This window comes from Arachis duranensis, chromosome 10 (genome assembly GCF_000817695.3).
Source record: "Arachis duranensis cultivar V14167 chromosome 10, aradu.V14167.gnm2.J7QH, whole genome shotgun sequence".
NCBI classification, from domain to species: domain Eukaryota; kingdom Viridiplantae; phylum Streptophyta; class Magnoliopsida; order Fabales; family Fabaceae; genus Arachis; species Arachis duranensis.
The window spans coordinates 47,667,677-47,681,399 of NC_029781.3; the positions used below are offsets into that span (position 1 = coordinate 47,667,677).

Genomic DNA, 13,723 nt, shown 5'->3' on the forward strand with positions numbered 1-13,723 from the left:
TAATGATAAACAGTCAAACCATGAAGGTGTCCCCACAGCTGTCTGATCACTACATTGTGACCAAGACCCTTCCACAGGAATTCATAGAGGTCATCAAAGAGGAAACCGGAAGGAAGTTCACCGTGAAGAAAGACAAGCTAAGGCACTGTGATTTTCAATCTTCATGATCAGCAGAATGGAGGAATGTCAAGCTAGTGACAATAAAAGAGCGTTTGTTGGGAGGCAACCCAACCTGAGGTAGTTTTCTTTCATAGCTTTTTCAATAAAAATGTTGAATAATTGGTATGGATTGCAAGGAGCTAAGTTTGGTGTTGCACACCAAAACAATTAAGAGAGAATGAAAGATTTTAAGTTTGGTGTTCCACAAAAAAAAATATCATTTAAAAACACATTCTCACCTCTTGCATGATGCTAGCTCCAAGCAACCAAACACATTTTTCAACTGTTTAACTTCTTTCTAGCTTTAATTTCATTAACCTTTAGCAAGGACACAAGGTTTCACATATGGTTAAATTATTGCGTAAGAGGCAGTGGCAAACAATTAAGTTTGGGTTCCCACACCAAAATAAATCCAGGAGCCACACTATGCATACTAACCAAGTAATTAAGGGCTTGAGAAGCAAGCAACTTTGAGAATTATGCAGGACATAAGTCAACAATTGAAGATATTATGCATCTTAACTCAAAGAGAACACAACAGAAGGAAGAATCAAAGGGCTGCAACTTCAAAGGTTGTATCTAAACTTAATCCTTGCTGCTGTGAATTGTTTTGAATCTGGAAACCATTGTATGTCTTGCTAAAGTGTTTATCTAGTTGCAAGTGAAATTGTTTGTTAAGAATGCTAAATCTGCATAAGGCTTGTTATCCATCACTTAGCTAAAATTTGTTTTGTTTCCTACATGCTTGAATAAAAGAGAATTGTTTGAATTAGAAAGTAAATATCCAATGTTGCATAAGTAGAATAGAAGTTAATGGTGGTATATGTGTTTGATTAAATGCATAACTCATGAAATAATTGCTGCATAGTATCATTTTCATTTAAGTTTGAGTTAGCTTGCTGTTATAAAGATTCTTATCAATAAAGAAAAAGCCCCTGAGAACAAAAACAGAAAGAAAAGGAAGAAGAAAAAGCCAATGTGGCAAGAAAAACAAAGAATAAAGGTTGGACACCAATAGCTTGGACCCTAGGACATATGCCTGTGGTGTTCTTGTACTAAGATATGCTTGGATGAGTAAATTCTAAGGGGTATTTTAAAACCCGGTCACTTAGATCAACTGATTTGGGATGGCCAATTGAAAGTCCACAATAAAGAGTAACTTAGATACAGAACATTTAGTTATCCAAAGAGATGCTGGGCATCAATGATCCTAGGAAGAAATAGTGAGCCATGTGTCTGTGGTGGAAAGATGTTGGGTAAAAGAAAAAAATTAAAGCCAAAGGCTACTACTACAACATTAGACACCAAACCTCCAAAAGAATAATAAGCTTGTTAAAGCATTATAAGAAAGAAAAGTTAGCAAGGGAGTAATTAAAAAGTAAGTCTTATAACAGCAAGTTTAGCAAGCCTTTGAGGAAAGATGGATATTATGTAACAGCAACAATAATTGAGTTATCATTGTTTGCATAAAGACTCCATAAATCAAGTTCTGCTATATGCCTAATAAGGATATGTGTTCTTTTCTTGTTCACTTCATTTTCTCTTAATTTTGATGCTTGCTTGGGGACAAGCAAGATTTAAGTTTGGTGTTGTGATGACAAGTCATCATATACCCATTTTTCAAGCTAATTTCACTTGTTTTATTAATCTTTATGCACTTTCTTGCATCCTAAGTAAGTGATTTGGAATGAAAATGCATAAGTTCTTTAAATCAAGCAACCACCATGAAATTAATGTTAATCCATGAGGTTTAAGCTAATTTTAATTGAATTTTAATTGATTTATAAGCCTTGTGAATTTAGTGATACTTTGAGTGGTTGTTTTGGTTGATTGTAGGTGAAGAAAAGAAGAAAAGAGAAAGCGTGGCTTAAGAAAGCGTGACCCAAGGAGAAAAAGGCGTGGCGCATAAAGGAGGAGTTCAAGTATTGCCCTCCACAAGGGCACACTGCCGTCTAGGAGGGCAACATAAGGAAACAAGGCTTGAGAGGCAACTCTGCCCTGCCCACGACAAGGGCAGAGCACAAAATTGTGCCTTGGATCAAAGAAGAGCAAAACCTTGCCCTGCCCTCCACAATGGCAGTATCGGCCCTTCATGGAAAATAAATCAAAGGAAAAAGCCTACCAATGCTTGCCACAAGAGTCGAACACGGCACAAGGAGAAAGCAAGGAACTATGCCTCATTATGGTGCCAAGAAAGCCGAGGAAAAATAGTAGCGTGTGCATCGGCCAAGTCTCGAACACGGGACTTCAATTTGGAAACACTGCCCTGCCCTCCGCGAGGGCAGGGCAGCCTTTTGTTGTGGCACGGCCAGTGGACCAAACTGGCGCACCAAGGCATCACTCGGCAGCACCAGCAGCACGCACAGGCACCAAAATGGCGCACCAGAAATTTCAATCCTAAGATCCAAGAATAGAAAGTGTATAAATAGGAGCTAATTTGATGTAATTAGAACCTTTTCCTTTACTTTTGAACTTTGAATCTTTCTTTGAATCTTTTCTTTTATTTTTGACTTCTGAACCTTCTCTTAGAGATTTCAGAGAATTAGGGAGAAGAATTGATCTCTCTTCTTCCTCGTTCTTGCTTGGGCAATTTTACTTTTCTTGTTTTGAGTTTTGGGTGTGAAGAATTGAGGAAATTCTGTCTCAATCTCCATTCAAAATCTCTTTAATTCCTCTTCTGCATAATTGAGTTCAATTTCATTTCCTTTATTGCTTCTTCTTTAATTTCTTGTTAATTGCTTTGTGAACTTAGATCTGGGAAGGCAATTGAGATCTAGACTCTGCTGTCTAGTCTCTGGAGCCCTGAGATCCCATTTTCCTTTTGGGTTCTTCTGTGAATCCCTGCTGCAATTAAATTTCCATTTCTGTTTGAGAGCTAGTCTATTTCAATTCATCTCTTGTTTAGCTAATTGTTGCAATTTAATTTCCCTTGTTTAAATTCTGAAATCCCAGTCCTCAAACCCCTTTTCCATTCAAGCAATTTACATTTCTTGCATTTTAAATTACTGCAATTTACATTTCTTGCACTTTAAGTTTCAGTCATTTAATTTCTTGTTCTTTAAGATTCAACACTTTTACTTTCCTGTCCTTTAATTTACTGCAATTCTCCCCTCTCCCTTTACATTCCAAGCAATTTAGCTTCTGTTAAAGATAAACCACTCAACCAATACTTGATTCGCTTGACTAAATCAACCACTAAACTAAAATTGCTCAATCCTTCAATCCCTGTGGGATCGACCTCACTCCCGTGAGTTTTTATTACTTGATGCGACCCGGTACACTTTTCGGTGAGTTTTGTGTTGGATTGTTTTCCACACATCAGTCTTCCAAGCAGGATTGACGAAGGTCTTCCTGAGTCATTTTGGGGGTATCTCCTGGATATAGAAGTCAATGGGAAACGTGAGCCCCTTAATGCTCACTAACACATCTTCAGCAATTCCAACCACTGTGATAATGCTTTTATCTGTTAATACAAAATGAGATGCCGACCTTTTCAAGGGAGGGAGCCTTAAAGCATTATATATAGACAAGGGCATAATACTCACGCATGCTCCTAAATCACACATACAGTCAGAAAATATCACACGTCCAATGGTGCAGTTAACCATGCATGGGCCTGGGTCACTATATTTTTCAGGTATATTTCCCATTAAAGCAGATATAGAACTACCTAAAGGAATAGTTTCTAACTCATTAATTTTATCTTTATGTATGCACAATTCTTTTAGAAACTTTTCGTATTTGGTACTTGCTGAATAACATCAAAAATGGGAACATTTACCTCAACCTTTTTGAAGATCTCTACTATTTTGGGATCAAGTTCCATCTGCGTTCTGGGCTTCTTAGCAAGGTGTGGTAATGGAATAGGAGTGGCATCTTTTATAGCTTCAGCTTGCTGGGGTTCTGCATTCCTTGGTTGGGCTGCTTCTGCTTCAGCCATGCCTTGTACTTCATCTTCTTCTTCAACATCCTCTACCTCAGCCGTGGCCGCAGCTGGGGCGTGTTCTAGCGGGCTTGGTTTCTCAGGATTCCTCTCTTGTAGTGTGGTTCTAGATCTCAGGGTAATAGCATTGATGCCACCCTTAGGGGTTGGGTAGTGGTTGAGAGGGGAGTCCACCAGAGCTCGAAGACTAGTTATTAGAGTTATTCAGTGATCCAATCTGTTAGACAAGGGCTTGCAAGGTAGAGTTCAGACAATTTAGAGTGGAAGTAAGGTTGTTTTCCATGGCCTGCTATCTCCGATCAATAGATTGTAGTAACTCATCATTAGAATATGAAGAGGGATAAGTGATCTAAGGGGTCTGCTGAGATGCTTGAGGCTGCCTTAGATGAGGTGCTCTGTAGGTCTGATTCTGATTCTGCTGCCTGAAGTTGTTATTGTTATTCCACCTTTAGTTTCCATTGTTATCTCTGCCTCCTCTGTTATGATTGTCCCTCCATCCCTGGTTAGAATTATCTCTCCATCCTTGGTTGGAATTATCATGCCATCCATGGTTGTAGCCGCCGCCTTGATTGTACCATTGATTGTGGCGGTCATAAAAGTTATGAGTGGCTGCCACAGTGTTGTCTTCCTATTGGAGTTGCAGACATTCATCAATATAATGACTGTAATCGGCACAGATCCCACATACTCTTTGTGGAACCAACTGTTGGCTTTGCTGTGGAGAAGAAGGTTGAGCTTGTTGTTGACTCAACTGCATCTGCTTCAGTAAGTTGGTCATTTCACATATGCTCTGAGTTAGAGTAGTAGTCTCTTTGCTAGAGGATACCTCTGCAACAGCTCTTGACTGATCGGGGTAAAACTTGTCTCTCAACAAATTCCCATTCGGCAAGTGTACCGAATTTGTCGTCAAGTAAAAACTCACAATAGAGTGAGGTCGAATCCCACAGGGATTGATTGATCAAGCAACTTTAATTAGAGGAATGATCTAGTTGAGCGAATCCATGAATAGAGTTGATAATTGCAGAAATTAAATGGCGAGAAAGTAAATGACTGAAAGTAAATAGCAGAATTGTAAATGGGAATGGGGGAATTGCTCATAAAAGTAAATTGCAGAAAATAAAGAGAATGGGTAAGATCAGAAATGGGGAGTTCATTGGGCTTAGGAGATGTTGCATTCTCTGGATCAATTTCATTTTCATCTCTTCCTCAATCAATGCACTCATTGATCTCCTCTCAATTTGGTCCAGCATGAGAAAGCATTTCTAGCTAATCTCTTCATTCCTCTTTCAAGGATCCGAAGAGATCCATGTTTGAATAGCTTCTTTTCCAAGATCACTATCCAATTGGATGAAGATGGAAGGCTTTCAAGTAAAATCAAAAGGAAAGATAGAAGAAGAATAAGAAAATTAGTATTGATCCATCAAATTACAACAGAGCTCCCTAACCCAATGAAAGGGGTTTAGTTGTTCATAGCTCTAGAAATCAAAATCAAAGATGGAGAATACATGATAAAGCTAGAAGTGCAAAGAAAGTAAATACACAGAGTAGTTCTCTTTCCTAGCTCCTCCCAAAAGCTCTTCTCTATTTCAAAACTACTCCTATATATACTACTTTTCTCAGCTTCTAGTTAGTTCTTCAAGTCTTGGGCCTCTGGATCTTTGAGCTTGAAGCAGTTCCTTTCTTCAATTGGGCTTGGCTTACTTGCAGAGAGAAAGTGTGAAGTGGGCAGAGACTTTAGCTCAAGACGTTAGGGGTGTTTAACATTTAGTGAAAATACAAGTTCGAGAACATTAGTGACACTTAACATTGTCACTAACGTTGCCATGCACCCCTTTGGTTCACGTTAAAGCCCACGTTAACTGGGTTAACGTGGCTTTTAACTTTGCCTTGCTAGCCTTCGAGAACGTTAGTGACACTCAACATTGTCACTAACGTTCAAGTGTGCCCCTTCTTGCTTCACGTTAAAGCTCATGTTAACTAGGTTAACGTGGCTTCTAACGTGGCTTTTGCCAACCTTCGAGAACGTTAGTGACAATGTTGAGTGTCACTAACGTTGTCGACAACTTCTCCATCTCTTACGTTAGCTCCCACGTTAACCAAGTTAACGTGGGAGTTAACGTGGCTCTTTGCACCTTAGGCACTAACGTTGGCTTCTCTTCCCCCTTTAACGTTAGAGGCCACGTTAACTAGGTTAACGTGGCTTCTAACGTGGCCATTTGTGAGCAATTGCCAATGTTAGTGACAATGTTAAGTGTCACTAACGTTGGCTCAACTTCTCTTCTCTACGTTAGAGTTCACATTAACTTAGTTAACGTGACTCTTTAACGTGGGCATTGATGGCTTTTGAGAGTGTTTTTGGCAATCACTTTTCTCCTTAACTTTACAAGTTACCTCCCATTCCTTGCTTCCTTTGGTCCTGAAATCAAGCAATAGAGTGCATTGAAGTTCTAGTCCACGTCATGGGTAATGCAATATACAATTTTGTCATTAAAATCATGCAAAATCCTCATGAAATAATGTAAAATGCACAATGTATGCTTGAATCAAGGTCTGAGTGAATATTTGCCCAAAACTAACTTATTTCCTAAGAAAATGCATGAAATTACCTAAAAACAGTAAAGAAAAGGTCAGTGAAACTGGCCAAAATGCCCTGGCATCACAACACCAAACTTAAAGCTTGCTTGTCCCTAAGCAAGTACTGGAACAAGAGAATGATGAATGGAATCTCCAGAGAAATGAGTCATTCTTGTGGAAGTCATATTACTGATTTTATGGTGGTTTCATGCATAGCAACTTAGGTTTATTCCACTACTGGCTTTCAGACCTTTATCATCTCCTAAATTACTCACTTTGTTATGTCCCATGAGACCTGTATTTATTGATCCTTTTATTGTTATTTCAAGGGCTTATTTGTGTTTTTAGGCTAAGTGTTTTGTAAGGGGGCAACTCTTTAGGATAAGCTTTTAGCCAACACTCCCGAACCAGTTGGTTCAAGGTGCTGGGTGTTGAAGCACCCCTAAGGACTTACTTGCTCAAGTCTCTCCCCCATACATACACACCATAGGCATATAGTTTATTTATTTTCTTTCCTTCAGACCTTGGTGTCCAGCACCTCTTTGGGTTACTAAATGCTCTGTGGTGAGGGTTACTCTTGATAGTGGATTTTCAGCTGATAATCCCGGGTTAGTTAACCCAAGTTACCAGGTGATGAAGCACCCCAAAGAGCTTATTCATCCAAGTAGATCCCTCACACAGGAGCACCACAGACACATGTTCTAGGGTAAACCATTGGTGCCTAGCCTTATTGCTTACTCTTTTTCTTTTGTTTTTCACTTCCCTTGTTCTTTCCCTTTTCTCTTATTAGGATCTTGTTGTTATCTTAGTCTCATGGGTATATCAAAAGTGCAGTATTTAGGATAGATAGTTGTCATCCTAACTTTGTGGTTGAACCAACTTAGCTAACTTATGACTACCCCCAAAGATTCATGAATGCACTTCCACATTATGAACTCCTTTCTGGTCTTTTGTAAACATAGACATTCTCTTCTTCATTTGATTTAAAAGACAAGCATACATATAAGTAAACAGAAGGTGCAGTGGCACTTGAAACCAAAATCACAGACCATGCTCAACAACAAGGTAGAGTTAAAAAAAATGTTTAGGCCTCACTGGTAATCATTAATCAAGATTGCATTTGGGCTTCCAATGTTCAAACTGTAAATATATGGAATTAAATGACAATACAACCTTCAGGTGACAACTTCTAATCGCCTTCTTTTCGTTCTCCTCCTGCTCTTTGCTTCCTTGAGTGAAGGGGCACCATAAGGTTCCTATAAAGTTATTGGAAGTTGCTTGTTCCCAAAGCACTTGAGGAATAATTAGCTTGCATGTGCTTGTGTCTTATGAACTTGCTTTGGTGTGTGAACACCAAACTTAGTTTCTTGTTTAGTACACAATCTTGCATATATGTTGATAAACTCATATCTTGTTGTTAACAGAACAATTATTAACTAAAGTCTAACTACATCTAAGTGGTTTCCCTCAATTGGTCAGAGCTAGCAATGTGTTTTGGGAGCAGGTGTAATTCTAATCGAATGTCCTTTTGGTGGGACACCAAACTTAGAATTACACTGTCTCCTTTGACTGTCCTGGTGTGAAACATCAAACTTAGCTCATTACAATACAGGGGAAATAACTTGTGATCTTTATTGAAATGAAGATCAAAATGACTACCTGAGGTTGGGTTGCCTCCCAACAAAGCGCTTTTTTTATCGTCGCTAGCTCGACGAGTCCTCACTCACTTGAGATGGTATTTCATCCTGGGATTCATAGGCTTGTGACCTGAATTTCTCCATCTCTTGCAGCTGCAAGATTCTCTTTGCACCAGCAGCATTGCTGTCAAAATTTAGTATCTTGATAGCCCATAAAGCTTTGTGTTCTAGCTCCAGTGGTAAGTGACAAGCTTTACCATACACCAGCTGATATGGGGACATTCCAAGTGGTGTTTTGAATGCTGTTCTGTATGCCCAAAGAGCATCATCCAGCTTTTTTGACCAATCCTTTCTTGATGCACCCACAGTCTTTTCCAGAATTCTCTTTAGTTCTCTGTTTGGTATCTCAGTCTGTCCACTTGTTTGGGGGTGGTAAGGTGTGGCTACCTTGTGTTTTACCCCGTATCGTAGGAGAAGAGCCTCTAATGGTCTGTTACAAAAATGGCTCCCTCCATCACTGATGAGGGCTCTTGGGACTCCAAACTGGCTAAAGATATTCTTCCTGAGGAAGTTCATAACCACCTTGTTATCATTTGTTGGAGTTGCAATGGCCTCCACCCACTTGGAGACATAATCCACAGCTACTAAGATGTACTTGTTTGCATATGAAGTTGGAAATGGCCCCATGAAATCTATTCCCCACACATCAAACAGTTCCAACTCTAGGATGAAATTTTGTGGCATGGCATTTCTTTTGGGCAAGTTTCCCGCTCTTTGGCATTCATTGCAGCTTTTTACCAGTTCTTTGGCGTCCTTGAAAAGGGTCGGCCAAAAGAACCCACTTTGTAGAACCTTTGCTGCAGTTCTGTCCCCTCCAAAGTGGCCTCTATAACTTGAACTGTGGTAATTCCATAGGACCTCTCGTCCTTCTTCTTCGGATACACATCTTCTGAGTACTCCATCTGAGCACTTCTTGAAGAGGTATGGCTCATCCCAGACAAAGTACTTTGCATCATTCATCAGCTTTCTTTTCTGATGTTTGTGTATCTCTGGTGGTAAGGCCCCAGTTGCTTTGAAGTTGGCTTTGTCTGCAAACCATGGAGCCTTGTGAACTATCATCAATTGCTCATCAGGGAAGAGCTCGTTCACCTGAGTATCCTGAGCCCCCTCTTCATTCTGAGGGATTCTGGAGAGATGATCTGCTACCTTATTCTCCACTCCTTTCCTGTCTCTGATTTCAATATCAAATTCCTGCAATAGTAAGATCCATCTTATTAGTCTCGATTTTGATTCTTGCTTTGCAAACAAATATTTAAGTGCTGTGTGATCTGTGAAAACAATTACTTTTGCACCAATGAGGTACGATCTAAACTTGTCAAATGCGAAAACTATTGCCAGCAATTCCTTTTCGGTCGTGGTATAATTTCTTTGAGCATCATTAAGGACCTTGCTGGCATAGTATATCACATGGACTAAGTTATCTTTCCTCTGTCCTAACACTGCCCCTATCGCAAAATCAGATGCATCACACATCAGTTCAAATGGTAAGTTCCAATCAGGTGGGGAGATGATAGGTGTAGAGGATAGCCTCATTTTCAAGTTTTCAAAAGCTAACATGCATGTTTCATCAAAGACAAATGGTGTGTCAGCTACAAGGAGATTGCTTAAGGGCTTGGCTATCTTTGAAAAATCCTTAATAAACCTTTTGTAAAAACCCGCATGCCCTAAAAAGCTCCTAATTGCCTTGACATCACTGGGTGGAGGAAGTTTTTCAATAAGTTCAACTTTAGCTCTGTCCACCTCAATGCCCTGGTTAGAGACCTTATGGCCGAGGACTATTCCTCCTGTCACCATGAAGTAACATTTTTCCCAATTCAAAACCAGATTGGTCTCTTAGCATCTTTTCAATACCAAGGCTAGGTGATGTAGGCAGCTAGGAAAAGAATCTCCAAATACTGAAAAATCATCCATGAACACTTCAATGAATTTCTCTATCATGTCTGAGAAGATAGAAAGCATGCAGCGTTGGAACGTTGCAGGTGCATTACATAGCCCAAATGGCATGCGCCTATAAGCAAACACTCCATGTGGGCATGTGAATGAGGTTTTCTCTTGGTCTCTAGGATCAACCACTATTTGGTTATATCCCGAATAACCGTCAAGAAAATAATAAAATGCATGGCCTGCAAGTCGTTCTAACATCTGGTCCATGAATGGAAGGGGAAATGATCTTTCGTGTAGCCTCATTAAGTTTTCTGTAGTCTATGCACATCCGTCATCCAGTGACGGTCCTTGTAGGAATTAATTCATTCCTCTCATTCGGAACTACAGTGATTCCTCCCTTCTTTGGGACAACATGTACAGGGCTGACCCATGGGCTGTCTGAGATAAGGTATATCACCCCTCCCTGCAATAACTTCATAACTTCTTTCTGCACCACCTCTTTCATGATTGGGTTTAGCCTCCTTTGAGACTGAATGGATGGTTTGACATCTTCTTCCAGCAGTATCTTATGCATGCATATGGCTGAACTTATTCCTTTCAGGTCAGCAAGAGTCCATCCAATGGCATCCTTGTGCCTCCACAGTACTTGGAGTAGTTCATCCTCTTGATTCTGGCTGAGGGATGAGCTTATGATCACTGGGTAACTTCCGTTCTCCCCCAGATATGCATATTTGAGAGTAGGTGGCAGTGCTTTGAGCTCAAGCTTTGGTGCCTCTGACTTTTGATTCTCCACCTTGGGTGCTTCTTGTATATGAGTTTCTGTTGCTGCAACCTTTTCACTTGATTCATATTCCTCCCCTACTACCTTCTCTGGCTCTTCAGGTTCTCCTTCCTCAAAGTCCTCGTGTACTTCTTCCTCAAGCACATCTAACCTCATGCATTCCCCGAATTGCTCTGGTGGGTAACTCATGGCCTTGAATACGTTGAAGGTCATCTCTTCATTGTGTAGTCTCAAGGTGAGGTCACCTTTTTGGACGTCAATGACGGCTCCTGCAGTGGCCAAGAAGGGCCTTCCCAGGATAATGGAGGCTTTGGGTTCCTCTTGCATATCTAGGACCACAAAATCTGTTGGGAATATGAACTCTCCCACCTTCACCAACAAATCTTCTACTATGCCATGAGGGAACTTGAATGATCGGTCTGCCAGTTGTAGGGCCATCTTTGTTGGCTTAGCCTCTTAGATCTTCATTTTCCTCATCATAGCTACTGACATCAAATTGATGCTGGCTCCTAAGTCACAAAGAGCCTTCTCTACCGTGATCTCACCTATGACATAGGGGATCTGAAAACTCCCTGGATCCTTCAATTTCTGGGGTAATTTGTGCTGAATGATAGCACTGCATTCTTCGGTCAGTATCACAGTTTCGTTGTTCTTCCAGCTTCTCTTCTTAGTCATGAGTTCCTTTAAGAACTTGGCATAGAGAGGCATTTGTTCTATTGCTTCAGCAAAGGGTGTGTTGATTTGTAGCTTTTTGAAGATTTCTAAAAATCTCAAAAACTGGTTGTCGTCTCCCTTTTTCTTCAATTGCTGAGGGTATGGAACTCTCAGGACATCCGGTTTCAGCTTCCCTTCTTCTTTTTGACTTTTAGAAGTTGGGCTTTGGTCTCCATCTTGCTTTTCTCCTTCCTCAATTGACTCTTCTTCTAGTTTCTTCTGGTCAAATCCCTTCAGCTCCTTCCCACTCCTAAGAGTGATAGCTTGACACTCCTCCTTTTTACTTCTGTTGTTGTTAGAAGTCTGATTGAATAGGTAACCAACTTGTGTTTCAAGCTTCTCAATGGTAACATCTTGGTTTTGCATATTTGACTGCACTTCCTCTCGGAATGCTTTACTGTCTTGGATGTCTCTGCATATGCTCTCAAGCAGGGTTTCAATCTTAGAGATTTTGTCATTAACTAAAGAATGGGCTGTATTGTTGTTGGGGTTGTGACGTCTCTGATCTTGGCCTTGATCTTGTTGATTACCCCACCCAAAGTTTGGATGATTCCTCCATCCAGGGTTGTAGGTCTTGGAGTATGGATCATGGTTGTGTCTAGGTGAATTCCCAATGTAGTTGGCTTGCTCCTGAGTTCCTTCTTCCTCTTCACTTGCTTCCTCTTGAGTTGAAGTGGTGATCGCTGCTACTTGACTTCTCTCCATCTTCTTGGTGAGGTGAGCTAGCTGCTTGGTGATGAGCTTGTTTTGAGCAAGCAGAGCATCTACATTGTTCAGCTCCATTACTCCTCTAGTGTTCCCTCTTTCGGAAGCATAGAAGTAGTCATTCTCAGCTACAGTTTCAATGACATCTATGGCTTCCTCAATGGTCTTCTTTTTGTTCAAAGAACCTCCGGATGAATGGTCTACGGCCTTCTTAGATTCATATGACAGTCCTTCATAGAAGATGTGCAGCTGCACCCATTCATTGAACATATCAGATGGACATCTCCTTGTTAGGTCTTTAAACCTCTCCCATGCTTCATATAGAGTCTCACGATCTTGTTGCCTGAAAGTTTGGACCTCAGCTCTCAGCCGATTGACTCGTTGAGGGGGGTAAAATCTTGCCAAGAATTTGTTCATAACATCATCCCAAGTTGTCAAGCTCTCCTTTGGAAAAGACTCCAACCACTTGGCCGCCTTGTCTCAGAGAGAATGGGAACAACAACAGTCTACAGGCGTCTGGTTGAACGCCATTGGACTTCACTGTGTCACATATTCTCAGGAATGTGTTTAAGTGTTGGTTGGGGTCTTCTTGAACACCTCCTCCGAACGAGCAATTGTTCTGAACGAGGGTGATGAGCTGTGGCTTTAGTTCAAAGTTGTTGGCATGGATGGTTGGTTTCTGGATGCTACTTCCGTAATTCCCTGGGTTTGGGTTGATGTAAGAGCCCAAGACTCTTCTATCTTCCCAACCAGGATTTGCTCTACCTCCTCCACCATGGTTGTGCACCTCTTCCTCACGATGGTCTTCCATGGTTGTTTCAAAGTATTCTTCACAGTGTTCCTCCTCTTCTTCAGCACCCACTACACATTTTTCTTTTGCCTCCCTTCTTAATCTTAAGAAGGTTCTCTCAGGTTCAGAATCAAAGGAAGTTGAAGCTCTGCTTCTTCTCCCTGTCATACAAACCCACAGAGTACAAGCAAAGAAAAGCAATGCAGAAAGTATCTTGTTAGAATTATTTGTTAGTGTCAGTGATGCAATATATCAAACAGTTAGTGGGGTTAGTGTTTTGGCAGAAAGTATCTTGTTAGAATTATTTGTTAGGGTTTAGGGTTTTGGCATTGTTTTTAGTATGTTTTTAGTATGATTCAGTTAGTTTTTAGTATATTTTTATTAGTTTTTAGCTAAAATTCACTTTTCTGGACTTTACTATGAGTTTGTGTGTTTTTCTGTGATTTCAGGTATTTTCTGGCTGAAATTTAGGGTCC

The 13,723-nt window shown here is 40.5% G+C and overlaps 1 protein-coding gene across 1 annotated transcript; it reads right to left on the minus strand.

Annotated features, from left to right (window-relative positions):
* Nucleotides 1-11,494: 11,494 nt before the first annotated feature.
* Nucleotides 11,495-12,118, minus strand: LOC107469840 (uncharacterized). The gene is made up of 2 exons (XM_016089219.1): nt 11,817-12,118; nt 11,495-11,654 (listed from the first exon to the last, which is right to left on the minus strand). The coding sequence occupies exons 1-2, from the start codon at nt 12,116-12,118 to the stop codon at nt 11,495-11,497; spliced, it is 462 nt and encodes a 153-aa protein (XP_015944705.1).
* Between the last annotated feature and the right edge of the window lie 1,605 nt (nt 12,119-13,723).

What these genes read in the sequence shown, in the direction of transcription:
- LOC107469840 (XM_016089219.1), bottom strand. Translation starts at nt 12,118, where the DNA reads ATGCAAAACCAAGATGTTACCATTGAGAAGCTTGAAACACAAGTTGGT. An exon ending in AAAAAGGGAGACGACAACCA is followed by an intron (nt 11,655 to 11,816) that starts GTTTTTGAGATT and finishes CGAAGAATGCAG; the next exon opens with TGCTATCATTCAGCACAAAT.